Here is a 16,245-nt window from a genome sequence, read left to right as displayed (position 1 = left end):
CTGCTCCTGCACCCCAGAGCCCAAGGTCAAGAAAACTGAGATGGGTACAGTAGGCCTTGGCCCTCATGGGCTGTTGAGCCGTTGAGTTTAGTAGTTATTCCATATAGATATATTGAATGTTAAAAGTATAATTCGTATAACAGGTATACTAAGTTTTAAATTTTTCATTGAAATTAAGTTTTTTTCCAACCAATTTTGTAGTAAGAGTTCATCATCTAATCAAATTAATTTAAATGCTTAGAGTCTATAGAAAAATAAATGAAGTAAGATTTTTGTTTGAAATTCATGTACCTGCGTCAAATTTCATGTACGAAATTTCATCTGCGTCATATTTCATCTGCGAAGTTCATGTACCAAATCAAGGCAATATGGAATATTAAAAGCTTATTGTTGTCGATTTATTAATTTTTTAATAAAAATATTTGTTAGATTTTTTTAGAAATTCAATATTTATGTATGTAACTATTTATTTAAATCTGATGTTTATGAAATCCTACTTAGAAAATGTGTAAGGCAGTCACCGAAGCTTTTGTTAGACTACATGAGGATGGTTTAATTTACAGAGCAAATCGATTAGTAAACTGGTCTTGCACTCTAAAGTCTGCTATATCAGATATAGAGGTATGTTTGAAACTAATGAATATATAGAAGTTTATTAAGTAAGATAGTGAGTGTAAGATCTAAAATAAAAAAAAAATTTTTAGGTGGATAAATTAGAGCTAACTGGTAAAACTTTGTTATCTGTTCCTGGCCATGACCGTAAAGTTGAATTTGGTGTATTAGTTTCATTTGCATATCCTGTTGAAAATTCCAGTAAGTGTAACTTTTTTCGTGTAATGTCAGGTACTTAATACTAGCGGTGCAGAAAAATCTCAAACGCTAATATTTTCTAAGAACACAGTTATTTTGGTTTGAAATTGCTCTCAAAATTAAAATGATTTTTTCTTCTTTTTTAGTTACTACTTTTCACAATAATTTTGCACAATTCTTGAAAGAATTAGCATAGGTGTTAAAAATAATATAAATCAAAATATATTGTAATAGTAATAATTTACAAAACTAAATTTAAGGCCCCTCTCATAAACTAAAACAATTCAAACTAATAAGTAAAATAAATTTAAATCTTTTATCATTTTTAAATCTTTGGCCAAACACATATATTTTATTAATTTAAGTGATGTATTTAGAAATTAAAGACCATCTGACTTCAGAAAGTAATAGACTCATTTTTTAAACTAAAATACTTGCAAAACATTCCCTGGCAAAATTGATTCTAAATGTCATCATGCATATTTACGACGTTCAGTAAATATATGAAGGAAACTAATTGAGAATTTTAAACATTATTCTTTGATAATCTTTGTAAAGTGATTTGATGCATATAAAAAAGATAAAAAAATTAGAGTAGTTTTGTAGTATTAATGGAGTAATTTTCATGATCTCATTTTCTGATCATCTTATATTGTCCTAAAGTTCATTGAATAAAAATAATTTTTCATTAACAAATTAATTTTTGATAAATGAAAATTACTTTAAAATTACTATATTGCCACTAAAGGAATAAATAAATATGAAATTGAAGAAAAGAAATAATAAAAAGGAGGAAGAACCACAACTTAGTTCTGTTGTATAAATAATGTTATTGTAAATGTTAATTATAAGTATGATTTTACTGTGCATTTTTACTTTTACTGTGCATTACGTATATATTGTCATGTATGCCTAAGATTCTAAGGTATCTGAGTTATTTTACATGCGTTGTAGTAACTATTTTAGTTGATTGAATGAATTAGTTTGTTTCCATGTGCAAATTATTTAACAATTTCTAGTGTAACTTTTGTCATAAATAGATTAAAATTATTTATGCATATAGATAAAAAAGCAAATCTGTCAAATATTAAAATACTCATAATCAGAAAAAGGAAGAAATACATTAACAGAATAATGCTGAAAGTAATTTGAAAAGAACTAACTGGTAAGATAAAAGACAGTTTCTTTAGTACTGTAAACAAGTACATTATCAGTACCCAGACAATAGTACTTGTTTAAAGTACTGAAACAACATCAGCTTTCGTCTTTATTTAGGTGTATTGCATTTCATTACTTTACATTATACTTTATCCAAATATCCTTGAAGTTAATGTAAAACTGTGTTTGGGAATAATATTCAATGCTGCTTCTAGGTGTTGTCTGATTAAATTTTTATTTATTTGAATTTAGATGAGGAAATAGTTGTTGCAACTACAAGAATAGAAACAATGCTGGGAGATACTGCAGTTGCTGTTCACCCTAATGATACGAGATACAAACATTTGCATGGAAAATTTGTTATACATCCATTTTGTTCTAGACGAATACCAATTATATGTGATGATTTTGTTGAAATGGAATTTGGAACAGGTATATTTTTTTTTATTTTATAAATTTGACTTGGCTCTAAGTATTGTATTATGTATTTTATGCTTACTATATGTTGCATTATAAATGAACTAATTACCAGTATGTCAGGTGGAATAAAAAAAATAAGTAATCCTTTAATTTTGCTTTACGGTATGCAATTTGTTTTTATTTTTAATTGAAATACTACTTAATTTTAAATTGCTTAGTTTTATTAAAACATATTTCAGAGGTGAAACATAAACAAAATTAACATGTGTCATATAATTTTATAAATACTAACTTGGTGATGTAGTCCATCTGTACTACCACTTTCGGGTTGATCATTGAGCTTACCTGATGTAAAAAGTAGAAAATAGCTAATATTATATGTATTTGTTAAAATTCTTTTTTGATTAACTAGGGCTGTGAGCTTACGAATATCACTGATGTTCTCTATAAAAAAAAAATTGAAGGAAACAAAAGAGGAATCCTTTATAGTTTATTTAAAAAATTGGCTAATGACAGAAATATTCATTTTAGTAACACCTCTTCCAAACAATTTTATTGAAAATTTTGAACAGTCTTTGGGATTCGAAGCTGAAATTCCCCCATTTACAAACTGCCAAAATGTCAGGATCCTAACACAAACAATTCAGGAGTTATAAGGACACAGACACACACACAAACTCTATAGATAAACTCTTCACTATACTTATTTAATATTAATCCTAAAAGGATTTTTTTTTTAAATAAATAAATAAAAACTGTTATAGAAGATTATTGTTTGAAAAAATAAATCTCGCTCTGAGGTGTGGGATGAGGGGTCTAATTCTAATTTCATCTAATTTCTTGTTTATAAGTTATTTTGTCTACAATACACCATATGTACTATTATTTTATTATACCTATAGCTAAGAAAATTCTCTTTATTTGTTGAATTTAAGGTGCTGTTAAAATAACTCCCGCTCATGATCCTGCTGATTATGAAGTTGGTGTTAGGCATAAACTTCCTTTCATTAATATTCTGAATGATGATGGTACTTTAAATGGCAATTGTGCAGAATTTTCTGTGAGTATTTAAAACTTAAGTGAGCATGAATTGAAATAAGATTAACATGTATATTTTTTTCATTGGATGTGTTTAGTTTTTCTTTTTAATAATAATTCATTGAATCTATCTGAAGGCTACAATTTCATTGAAAATAAATCTTATTTAAAATATATTATTGATCTAGTTTTTTTATTCCTTTATTTATCTTTATTTTATGTATATGTATGATGGTTACTTTTAAGATGCAAAATTGTTCTGATGTACTTTTTAAACACTATTTAATCCGTGATTGAACTGTATACATTTTATGTGCAAATAAATTTAGTTAGCATTTCTTTTCTAAAAAATTGTTTTAGTTATTTTATATTGTTACAGAATGATTTAAATTTTTAATCAATTATTAAATTTCAATTCCACTGGGGATTTTTTTTTTCAAGAAAAGAAAAATACAGATTATGTTTTTAAGAGATATGTAGTCATGAATTTAGAATTGTGTTATATTTGTTATATCAAATTAAAAAAATAAAGTCTTTTTAACAGATTTATGCCTGAGTTTATTTAGTTGAATACTCGTGTTTACAATTTTGTTTAAAAACTACATTTGTTCAGAGTTTAAAGCAAAATTAAAAACTTATAAATAAATTTAAAAATTATTTAATCACAAGAATATAATACTGTGATAAGCAATTGAATCTTGCTATGTTCAGTATAGAATTTTACTTCCTTATTTATTATTTCTTTTCAATAATTGCTTTAATTTTCTTCTTCAGTTTGAGTCAAAACATATTGAAATTTTTTTTAATAATATTGATTCTGTAATAGGGAATGAAACGATTTGAAGCCAGATATAAGGTATTAGCTGCTTTGAAAGAAAAAAATTTGTATAAAGAGACGAAGGACAATCCTATGGTAGTCCCTATTTGCAGGTACACTTTGCTAATGCTTATCTTATAAATTTTTTTTATTTTATTTAAGTCACAGTTTATGTTATCAAATGTTTCCATTGTCCAACATTTATTGTTTTTAATATAATTTATTAATCTACAAAAGAGAAATAATTTGGATCTGAATAATATAATACTTTAATGCTTTATAAAATATCTCAGTTCAACATCCAAATAAAAAGATAAACATCACTTCTTATTATGAATTTACAGATTTTCAAAGCTACAACCTCTTACTCAAATTCAGAGTATTTAAACTGCCACAAAATTATCTGTTATAGACCACATGTGACCTTCTGATATTTTACCATTCTTTGTACAAGGATTTTTTAGGTATGCCAAAATCTACCCTTAGTCCAGTTGGACAAAATTAAAAAAAATTGTTGGATTCCGGTCCGGGGAATTAGGTGGCTATTCTTGTGTTCTAAGAAATTCTGAAAATTGTGCTTTATTACCATCTTGACATTTGACTCTGTAAGCTAGGCTAGAATCTTATTGAAAGGTGGATTTTTAGTTTCTAAATAACTATGGGACTGAAAAAGCTCAGCATCTTCCAAAATAAGTTTGTAGAATGTTGCAATAAAATATTTGGCTTTAAACCTTGTCCAAGTCATGTTCTTAGATATCACCTTATATATGACATCATAAATGTCTATGACTTATTAAAACCAAAGTGAAATAATTTTTGGAATTATTTGAAAAATTAAATAAATCTAGTAATTTCTGTTTTTTTTTTTTTTTTTTTTTTTTTTTTGTTGTTAATATTTCTGAAAATGCATACAAAAGTATTATTGTATAAAGTCAATTTTAAATTAGAATAAATTATTACAATTTTTTTTCCTTTCAAATTAAATTAGTTCACTCTTTCATTGTTAACTACTTAAGCAAATTTGTACTCAGATTTTCCTGCAAGTATTCTTTCTTAATTAAACAAATTCATAAAAATTAGAAATAAAATATTATATGATGGATAAATTTTAAATTTTTTGTATAATAAAAAGCAACCAGTTTATGTCCATCTTAAAACTGAATTGAGAGTTGACAGTTGAAAGATAAAATTAGATTTTCTATTTGCTATCAAGTTCTATAATTAATGTAATATTTGTGTTTAATATTCTTGTAACGATTTCTTTTTGCTAATTTATAATTTACAATGAATAACTTCCCCCCTTTAAATAAAGATGTTATGAGAAAAATATTTTTATTGTTTTCTTTTAGTCGATCCAAAGATATTGTAGAACCAATGTTAAAAGTACAGTGGTATGTAAAATGTGAAGAAATGGCTCGAAAAGCAGTTGAAGTGAGTTTAAGTTTCTTGTATAATTTAATAATAAATTCAAATATTGCCTGTAAATTGCTTATTTGACTGTACATAATGCATTTATGTGAACTTTTCTTATTGTTCAAGAAAACAGTAAAAAATTAACAGTAAAGAATTTGATCAATTGTAATTCATATATTATTAATTTTACAGAATGATTTAGTAAAAATCACGATGGATAAAAAAATGCCTTTATTAAATTCTCAATTTAATAAAGGCATTTGTGCATTGTATGCAATGTACAAGGCATTTGTGCATTGTACATTGTACGCAAATTTGACTGAAAATTTTATTGATTTTGTTAAAATGAGGGAATCTTATAGTGGTATTGGTATGAGAATTTAATTTACAACTATAAGCAATTTTTTCGACATAATCACTTGTTATATGATACAATATCTATGATAAAATCATATGTAATAGGCATTTTGATACTGTCCCTTATGTGTATATTTTTTGCGTAATGGTTGCAAAAATAATTTTAAATCAAATTATTAAAACAAGAATCAATTATGAAATGTATAATTTTATATCACTCTAAACATGGAAATAAATTTTCAGCAAAGTAAGGAAGAGTTCTGAGCTGTGTAAATGATGTTTAGCAAAGAAAACTTTTCACATAGGAATGAAATATTTCATAAAAATGTTTAAAATTTTTGAATTAAATATTAAATATTTATTAAATGTAATATATATTAAATATTTATAATATGTTAAAAATATGTTCTGAAAAATCCCTATATAATTTGAAAAATTCTCTTATTTGATTTTTTTTTAATCACACAAATTATTGGCATAAAAATGTCCCTAATTATGATTTGAAAATGCTAATAGTTATCCTTTTTTTGTTTGCTCATATCTAATTATGAATAATTATTATCCTTATTTTAGGCTGTTAGGAATGGTGACTTAAAAATTGTTCCTGAAGTTCATGTTAAAATATGGTATCATTGGTTAGAAAAAATCAGGTATTGCATTACTTCATTCTTCTTAATTTTGTGAATTATTTTTTTTTTTTAATTTTTACACATGTTCCAATATGAAAATTGAAACTATTTTATAAACATAATATCTTATGCTAAACTGATTTCATTCTTTTTTGTTTGATATAATAATAGTTATTTAATGCTATTCTTTTGCATTCATTACTAAAAAGTTTTTAAAAAAATTGTTTTCAGGGATTGGTGTGTATCAAGACAGTTGTGGTGGGGTCACAGAATTCCCGCATATTATGTCACTATTGAAAATATGGAAATGGCCGGAGATTCAGTAATACCCCTTTTCTCTTTATCAATTACAATATGTTGATAAAACAATTTAAATGTTTTGACTGTTCATAAATATGTGGCCATACCACATTTTAGAAATAAGATGGATATTTTTAAACTGGTTTTATTTTTTCTACTTTTATGCAGATGTAATTTTCTCAGTTATATGTTTTCTGATAATGTTTTTACATCTTTGTTGAGTTTGGTTTTTGTATTTAAGTACAGTGTAAGTTATCTGTAACTTCAATATATAGCATTCTTAATACAAAATTTTAGTAAGAAAAATGGAATATCATTGTGTATTAGTTTTTAATTTATAGGTAATCTTAGTATCAAGTTCTTCATAGTAAAATAATGACTTCCTAATTTTGTAATTATGCAAAACTTTTATAAAATTATACTTTTTTGGTTTGAATCTAGGTAGTCATATAGATCAGTGTTCCCCAACCTTTTTATCACCGCGGACCTGTCAACGTTTGATAATTTTACCACGGCCCACTGAGGGGGGGGGGCATTCATTGTTTATATTTTAGATTATTTTGATTTTTATAATTTTAATTTAATTGTATTTAAACATACCTTTAAAATAAAATACAGTTACACCAAAAAATAAAGTGATTTAACATTTTAACTTACTTGAACGTTACATCAATGAGAACCCTGTGCTTGTTTCTTTGCAATAAGACGGCTCCATCTGGGGGTAATCGGAGACAATGACACCCGAAGTGTGTTGCTTAGCTCCAGTTTATTCCGTTGCTTTGTTTTGGTTGCTGTTACTGCAGAAAATTCCGCTTCACACAGATAGGTTGTCGGAAATGGCAATAGGGATTTAAGTGCTGTGGTGGCAATCTCGGGGTATTCTGCCAAGACTTTAATCCAGAACACCGGCAGAGTTGTTGTTTCGAACGTAGTCTTCAGGCCGCCGTCATTTGCAATCTCCAACAGTTGATCTTCTTCTTGCATTGACAAACTAGATTCACCTGATTTGTTGGCAAATGGGTCGCGGATCCATTCCTTACCAGTTCGTGGGTCTTTTGTGGTTGGGAAGTAGCGCTCGAACTCTTTTAAAAGCAAAGACAGGTGATCGTGAACCAACTGGGAGAATGAATCTTCAGGCTCTGTCTCACCTAAAATACCCGCTAATGTCTGAAACATGTCGAAAATGCCTCTGTTCACGCGTCGTCCCCATAACTCCAGTTTGGCTTTAAAGGCAGCTACTTTGTCAGCCAACTTGAAAACAGTTGTCATTTTCCCCTGAAGGCACAGATTGAGTTCATTCAGCAGGTTGAATATGTCACACAGGTAAGCCAGTTTGGTGACCCATACCTTGTCACTGAAATGTGCTGCGAGCGGTGACTTCTTTTCTAAGAGAAATCTTTGCAATGGCTCTCGCAATTCAAATACTCTCAGTAGCGATTTTTCTCTGGATAACCATTTTATTTCTGTGTATAACAGAAGGCATCTGTACTCTGCGTCCATCTCCTCACAAAGCTGCTCAAACAGGCGCGAGTTAAGGGCGTGTGCTTTGATGTAGTTAATAACTTTAACGACATCAATCAATACGCTGTTAAATTCTGGTGACATTTTTCGGCTTGCTAGCACTTCCCTGTGAATGAGACAATGTGTAGCTTCACACTCAGGTGCAACTTCCTTAATCCGAGCAGTTAAACCAGATAGACGTCCGGTCATAGCAGCAGCTCCGTCTGTGCATATGCATACACAAAAGGACCATTTTAGTTGTCTTGATATATAACCATCCAGTGACTTGAACAGTTCTGCTCCTGTGGTGTTGGTTGGCAAAGATAGTGCACATAACAAATCCTCATGCACATCTTCCTGATATAGATATCGCACATAAACAAGTAGTACTGCCTTGCTGTCAATATCTTTAGATTCGTCAACCTGGAGTGCGTACCACGGTGATGCATTAATCCTCTCCAACAATTGCTTTTCAATGTCTTCGGCTATTTCCTCAATGCGCCTAGTCACAGTGCTAGCCGACAAAGGCACATGTGCTATCTTTTCCACAGCAGCTTCTCCTAGTACTTCACGGCAAATGTCTTTAGTGGCGGGCAAGATTAATTCTTCACCAATATTGAATGGCTTTTTAGCTTTAGCAATGCGGTTAGCCACCAAATATGATGCTCTTAGTGCACTCTCCTTTATTGATGTGGTGGCCATCATAAATTTTTTCTGTCCTTCATGTTCCCGTTCTTTTCGTTCAAAATACTCCAGGGGCTTGTCTTTTAATCCAGGGTGCTTGGCGTTCAAGTGGCGAAGCAGTTTTGAAGGTTTCATTGCGTCATTAGAGAGTTGATCGCCGCAAACTATGCAGAGCGGTTTTGGTTTGTGTGAATCGCCTGTCCCGACAAAACCATACTTCAAGTAGGACTCATGGTATTGTCTGTTAAAAGTTGCATGTTTCTTTGATGTTGAAGGCTCTTCGGTCTCTTCACTGAGCCTTTTCCTTTTTCCAAGGAAACTTTCTAAGGACGTTTGTTTTGTATTCATGATTGCTAACTTGTGAGCTAAATTTGTGCAGACACAATACACACGTACACCAAGCACTGTTAAACCTGAGAAAGTACCGGTGAACAGAGAGAGGAGTGATAGACACTTTCTTTTTACAAAAAACAAACAAATCCGCATAAAGCACCCAAACAGTAGAGAGGAATCATGGTCACGTGGTCTTTGGGCGATTAAATGGCAGACGAGCCAGCTTCTCTTTTATAGCCTTACTATACACTCTCGCTGTGTGAGGCGTCAGAAACGAGAGAAAAGACGAAGTTCTTTATTAGTTCCAATGCAAATGTCGCATCGCGCTTTCGTTTTTTATTTATGATATTTACAGTTACGATGATTGTTTTTTTTAATTAAAACTAATTGAATGAGAAAATTGTTGCAGACGACTTCTTTTTCTTTTTTTTTACTTTTTAAAACATTAAAAAAATATTATGTTACTACCCTTTGGGGGCATCTTTTTTTTAAATAAATAAAATTTTAATGGAACACAGATATTTTTAATTTGGGGTATAAACCTAGAAATTTAAATTCAGTTTCAATGAAATGGGCGGACCGGTACCATTTGATCTACGGACCGGTACCGGTCCGCGGACCGGGGGTTGGGGACCACTGATATAGATGAAAGCAATATAATGATGCACTAATATTTACATTTTTATTTTACATATGATTTTTCCATTTGAACCTTTTTTATATATAGATTTTAGTGCTTTAAAATTGTAAGTAAAAACTTCTTTATTGTAAAAAAAAATTTTTTTTTGCCTTTAACGCAACTTTTTTTGTAATAATAAATAAAGTTATGTCATGCATAAATTATACCAGTTTTCATGAAAGTATCACTTTGAAATAATTTGTCTGTAAAATTGTCTAAAATAGAAAAATGCCTTTACAGTTTCTCTATTTTTACTATAACTAGTCATTGTAGTTGTTCCATTTCTTAAAGAATTAAGCTTTTTTTCCTGCAAAGAACGTGATTTAATATCCTACTCTATATTTTCTTACACCTATAACACCAATATTTTAATTCCAATATTAAGATGATAAATTAAGATCAGCATGGAAGATTTTTTAAGTATATTATGTTTACATTTACTTTATTCCTATTTTATGATAATATCAGGATTCAGATAATGAACGATGGATAAGTGCTAGGAATGAAGAAGAAGCTCGACTGAAGGCTGCTCACAAATTTAACGTTGCTCCTGAAAGAATCAGTTTAAAACAAGGTAACTATATTTTATTTTATTTTATAACTGTTGTTGAACAGCCGACCCAATTTATGGGTTTAGACTACTAATGTTCTAGGCTGTAGCCTTGTAATTTTGAACCCAATCCAGAAGACAAGGGAACTCTCAGATCAAATATTGGGAGAAATTTTACTTTGTGGAGAACTTTTTGATGGAACTAACCCGCATTTGCGTTACATGGAGAGGAAGACCACAATAGCCTCCCACAGTTAACCTGACGGCACGATAACTCAAATCCATGATCCGTATACCACTACGAATATTTCACGTCCACACTGTGGTCAGTGGAGGCCGGATGCGAAATTTGTATTGACCAACCTTCGCTGGAATTCGAACCCGGTTCACCTTATTGGAAGGCGAACATTCTATCCCTTGAGCCATTGTGGCTCAAGGTAACTATATTATACCTATCACAATGTTTTTCAACATTTTGGAATTTATGATCTAATTTTCAATCGCATTTCTCATCACTCTTCATGTAAGGCAAAAATTACATAAATGGATGAACGTGTTAAAATTTACAAAAATGAAGAGTAACTTATTGAAGTTGTTTTTGTAACCATTGAAAATCATTCAAACAAAAAATTTTAAAAAGGATTTTTTTTACTGATTTCAACTTAATAGCAAAAAAATTAGGAAAAAAATAATTTAATTAAAATATTCCTAAAGATTTCTCAATCACCTAAGAAAAAGTCTACATAGACTTCTCATCAAGATGCGAAATCAAGAGACAGTTTAGCAATAAATCACTCTTTGAATTTTGGGCATTGTCAGATGAGGAATTTTCTGCACTAAAAACAAGAGTATTTTGTATACTTTTACTATTTTCCTTATCCTACTTTTGCAAAGCAAGAATATCTGCAGTGGTTACATTAAAGGCAAAATATAGATCTCAGCTAAATATGGAATGAAAACTTAGAGTCTCAATTTCTAATATTAAACCTTCTTTTAACAAACGTTGCTCTGCGTGACAGGCTCTAAGCAGTCACTAATAAGTGTTAATTTTGATTTATTATTAAATACATTGTGCAGTACTGATACTATTCTATTTATAAGTGTATTACGTTTCATTACTAATGTGAATTTTATTATGTCAGAATGCATTTTATTGCTTTTCTTTCCACAAATAAAGGACATTTTTTTAATAATATAATTTCTCATTATATCTCGATACATTTTTTCTCAATATCCTCCTGAACCACATTTAGTTTTATCATGCCATCTTGGTGCACACTCCACAGGTTGTGAACCACTGACCTGTCAGGTTTAGGTTGAGCAATTTTTTTTTCTATTCAAATTAATTTACTGCTTTTCTGTTTTCAGATGAAGATGTTCTAGATACATGGTTTTCATCTGGGCTTTTCCCTTTCTCCATATTTGGCTGGCCTGATCAGGTAAGTTGCAGAAAATTTGTAATGCAATATTTTAAAGGTAACATGACGTTATTACTTCACAACATAAAAAAAAGAATATAAAAAATTATCACTTTTAAGATTTCAGACTTAGGTTAATAATGAAATTTAGATTATTTATTGTAGTATAAGCAGGGGTCTGTCCAGACAGTTTGTGAAACGTCCGTTTTTGTAAAATTGTGAAAAAATTACTCCTAACTTGTGAATATAAAGTAAACGTTAAGTCACAACCAGGATCCTGCTTTTGTGAATTTGTTCAAATAGGGTCCTGTTATTGCAAAAAACTTCTTCAAGGAGTTTTTAAATTGTAAAGAGATACAAGATTATGCTCAACACTAAAATTATAATTTTAAAAAAATTAAATTTTAAAAAATAAACAGCAATTGCTGCTACTAAATTAGAGATGCAACATACAAATATTTGGTATTTAGCCTATACTGCTGAAAGCAGAATATTTATTTCAGACGAATATAAAAGAAGTGTCTGCCAAAGACAAAACTTAGTTCGTTTACATCTGTCTTTCTTTCCTCCTTCCTGTGAAGGGTTTATTCGATTCACAAAACAAAAATGAAGATAAACAAATCTGTGAAGGGTCCGATTAAAAGATAAATTATTTTGTGAAGGGTCCGTTTTTATGAAAAGATATTTTGTGAAGGGTCCGTTAATGAACCCAAATTTCTTTTAAACAGACCCCTGGTAAATGATAAATAATTCATATACATGTCAGAATGGAATTTATAAATTCAGTTACAATTTCATGTAAGTGGCAACAAAACTTGGGTTGTCTTTGTTTTTTTAGGATTTTGTCACATAATATTTATTCAATACAAATGCTGGAACTTCAAGTCTCATTGTTGTCTTGCTATCTGGAATATATTTTTTAGGATGACTTCCATTATAGCGATTAATTATTTTCTATTCAAAAATGTTTCATTTGGTAGCATTCAAAATGCCAACAGAAATTATTCATTTGACAGCACTAACCTAAGAAAAATTATTATATCTATTTCTTTCGATGTTACCCTATTTAAACAATGAACTTTAAACATCTGGAGCTCCTTTTAAATTAAGGAAGAACTATCCACATAGAAACTTATTTAAGGTGGGCCTGATCTTCTGTTAAAAAAATTAGTGAAATGTTTAAAATTTCTTACTAAGCTGTCAATTTTATTACAGTCGAACTTGGATAATTCGAAGGGCAAGGGGCCTCTGCGAAACTTCGAATTATCCAAACAATGTTATTTTTATGTCTTAAAATAATTACTCGTAACAGAAAGTGCGAAACAAAGATTGTTTATTAATTTTAAATAAAAACGTTACAATTTTTTAGAATATTTAGCTATATCAGATTGCTTTAAAGAGCTTTCTTGATTTTTTCTAGCAAAATCTTCAAGAATATTTATAGCTCTAAACACAGCTTCACTTACGTCAGATTGTCCTTCTGCATAGCGTTGATATTCTGATAAATGAACGACTGCCTCACTTGAAGTTGGAATTGGCCTCTGTTCTTCTACATCATCTTCAATATCTTCTTCGTCTTCTGTTGTAATATTCTTATTGTTTAGAATTTCAGATAGAATATCTTTATCCGATAATTCTCCACAAATGTCTATATTTTCATCCATACTGACGTAATCATCGAACGGAATGTTGTCTTCCCATGCAACTGGGAGAGGTAAATTTTCTTCATTGAAAAGTTCGCTCGGGACTGTGTTCCTGATAAATCCTGCCTTCCGAAAACAATTTGCTATTGTTTTTTGGCTGACTTTGGACCATGCATTTAAACACATTCTTGAAACATCGAGGAGAGTAATAGGAAGCTTTTGGGAAGATTCAGTAAGGAGGTGTTGAACGGCTAAACATCTGTAAAAATGCTTCAGATTTTTAATGATGCCTTGATCCATTGGTTGCACCACTGATGTCATGTTTGGCGGGAAAAAAACAACCGTGATATTTTCCATAGTGGGTATCGATTTATGAGCAGTGCAGTTATCAATAAACAGGATGATTTTTCTGTTTTTTCTTTGGTATGTGCGATTTAGATCAAGTAGCCATTCTTCAAAAATATGCGCCGTCATCCATGCTTTTGTGTTAGAAAGGTATTCTATAGGCTTTGATTTGACATTTTTGAAACACCTTGGACTTCGTGATTTTCCGATCATTAGTAATGGTAATTTCTCTGTGCCATCCATGTTTGATCCTACAAGTAAGGTGATTCTATCTTTACTATGTTTTCCACCACTACATTTTTCACCTTTAAAAGTAAGAGTCTTTGCAGGGGTACATTTGAAAAAAAGTCCTGTCTCATCGACATTAAAAATGTCTCTGTCCTGTGTATACTCAATAATTTCGGCAACTTTTTTTTCCCACTCATTAGCTGCACCTTGGTTCACACTTGAGCTTTCCCCAAACACAGACTTGAAAGAAATTGCATTTCTTTCTTTAAACCCGTCTAACCATCCGGAGCTTGCCTTGAAGCTGCTGTTACCTAAACTGATGGAAAATTCTTCAGCTTTTGCACGTACAAGAGTTCCACTGAGAGGGATGTTCTTGTCCCCTGCTTGTTTAAACCACTTTGCAACACACTCGTCCACGTCAGGATAATCAGGCTCTCTAGCTCGCTTGCGATTTCCATTAGATTTCAAAATTCTTTCTTTATTTTTTAAAAAAGTCAAAAGAGTGTTAGGCGCTATTCCAAACTCTTCTTCGATGATGCATTTTTTTTGCACCCTTTTCTACTTCTCGAATTACAGCAATTTTTACATCGAAAGATAAGGTTTTATACGGCACACGGGGCTTACTAAATGACATGCTGGTACTGAACTATCACTACAAAACTAAAATCACAATGTAGAAAACTCAAGTAATGCCGACTACAGTCCTAGTGTTTAATGCCGTGATTATACACCAGTTTCCCGGAGTCGGATGCAAGGTGATCTCATGAAAAAAATAAACGCACCACTATTGGAGGAACACCTGTCAATCAACTGCCCGATGACCTTTGAAGGACAACTCACATAGACATAACTTTTTTCAAGATCATGAAGACTCGCCTAGCCGGTGACAATTTTTTTCTCCTCCGCTCCGACCAATGACATGTATGCATCCTATCACGTGATTCGAAATACCCTTCCCGTCGTCCTTTCTCCCTCCCCCTTGTCATCCCTAAAAAAATTTCCATAATAGCTGAAAATAACCAGAATACTTTTCAAAAATAACTGCATTTAAACTAGATTTTGTCATTTTTGAAAGGGTAAAAACTTCGAATTAAAGAAGTTGGATTTCGAAATAACCAAGATTTTTTAGCATTAACTGAATATACATGTGTCTAGGGAAGTAGAAAAGCTTCGAATTATACACGAATTCGAATTAAAGACCTTCGAATTATCCAAGTTTGACTGTATTTTCAAAGTATATTGTATAGCATTTTTGTAATATATGTACGTCAGGAAAAAAATTATTCTTTAATTTGAGTATCAACTATAAATACATTATTCAAAGGTTTGATTTGTTTAATTTAAAAATTTTATTCATTTATTTGAAGCAATTTCTGTAATTTTAAACCCATAATTATATTAAATGTTAGTCTTAATATCTCTTTTTTGCTTATTTCTTTTTCAGACAGTGGATTTAAAAGCCTTTTATCCAGGAACTCTCTTGGAAACTGGTCATGATATAATATTTTTTTGGGTCGCCCGTATGGTAATGTTAGGTATACAATTAATGGGACAGTTACCATTTAAAGAGGTAATCTTTTAATTCATATTGTACAACACAGAATTTTATATCCTAATTATTATTTATTTTTTTTAACCTTTACTAATTTCTATTTTTATCACTTTTCTTTTTAGGTATTTTTGCATTCTATCGTTAGAGATGCCCATGGTAGAAAAATGAGCAAATCATTAGGAAATGTAATTGATCCTATTGATATGATCAATGGAATATCTTTAGAGGTATAATTGAAAAAGTTTTATACTGACTTCTATTTTTTTCTGTTTTGTAACTTTTTTATTGTTTATTGAATTGTTTTTGTTCCTTTATTACAGATTGATATGAAAGCAATATTTTTTTCCTTTAAAAAAAGTCTGACATGCTTT

The 16,245-nt window shown here is 30.3% G+C and overlaps 1 protein-coding gene across 1 annotated transcript in view; it reads left to right on the top strand.

Annotated features, from left to right (window-relative positions):
- The window catches only part of ValRS (Valyl-tRNA synthetase), a 36,833-nt gene that overhangs the window by 8,760 nt on the left and 11,828 nt on the right, over positions 1 to 16,245 (top strand). Inside the window, exons 7-18 of the mRNA XM_087159840.1 lie at positions 502 to 621; positions 705 to 813; positions 2,221 to 2,400; positions 3,324 to 3,448; positions 4,253 to 4,356; positions 5,593 to 5,674; positions 6,587 to 6,663; positions 6,874 to 6,964; positions 10,607 to 10,712; positions 12,057 to 12,127; positions 15,767 to 15,892; positions 15,997 to 16,101. Coding sequence (XP_087015966.1) covers positions 502 to 621; positions 705 to 813; positions 2,221 to 2,400; positions 3,324 to 3,448; positions 4,253 to 4,356; positions 5,593 to 5,674; positions 6,587 to 6,663; positions 6,874 to 6,964; positions 10,607 to 10,712; positions 12,057 to 12,127; positions 15,767 to 15,892; positions 15,997 to 16,101 — 1,296 coding nt within the window. The remainder of the gene's footprint in view (positions 1 to 501; positions 622 to 704; positions 814 to 2,220; positions 2,401 to 3,323; positions 3,449 to 4,252; positions 4,357 to 5,592; positions 5,675 to 6,586; positions 6,664 to 6,873; positions 6,965 to 10,606; positions 10,713 to 12,056; positions 12,128 to 15,766; positions 15,893 to 15,996; positions 16,102 to 16,245) is intronic.

Source organism: Parasteatoda tepidariorum, chromosome 3 (genome assembly GCF_982258835.1).
Source record: "Parasteatoda tepidariorum strain Cologne lab strain chromosome 3, Ptep-v5.0, whole genome shotgun sequence".
NCBI lineage: Eukaryota > Metazoa > Arthropoda > Arachnida > Araneae > Theridiidae > Parasteatoda > Parasteatoda tepidariorum.
The sequence above is the reverse complement of the archived record's forward strand: the minus strand, read 5'-3'. Positions and strand labels throughout refer to the sequence as shown.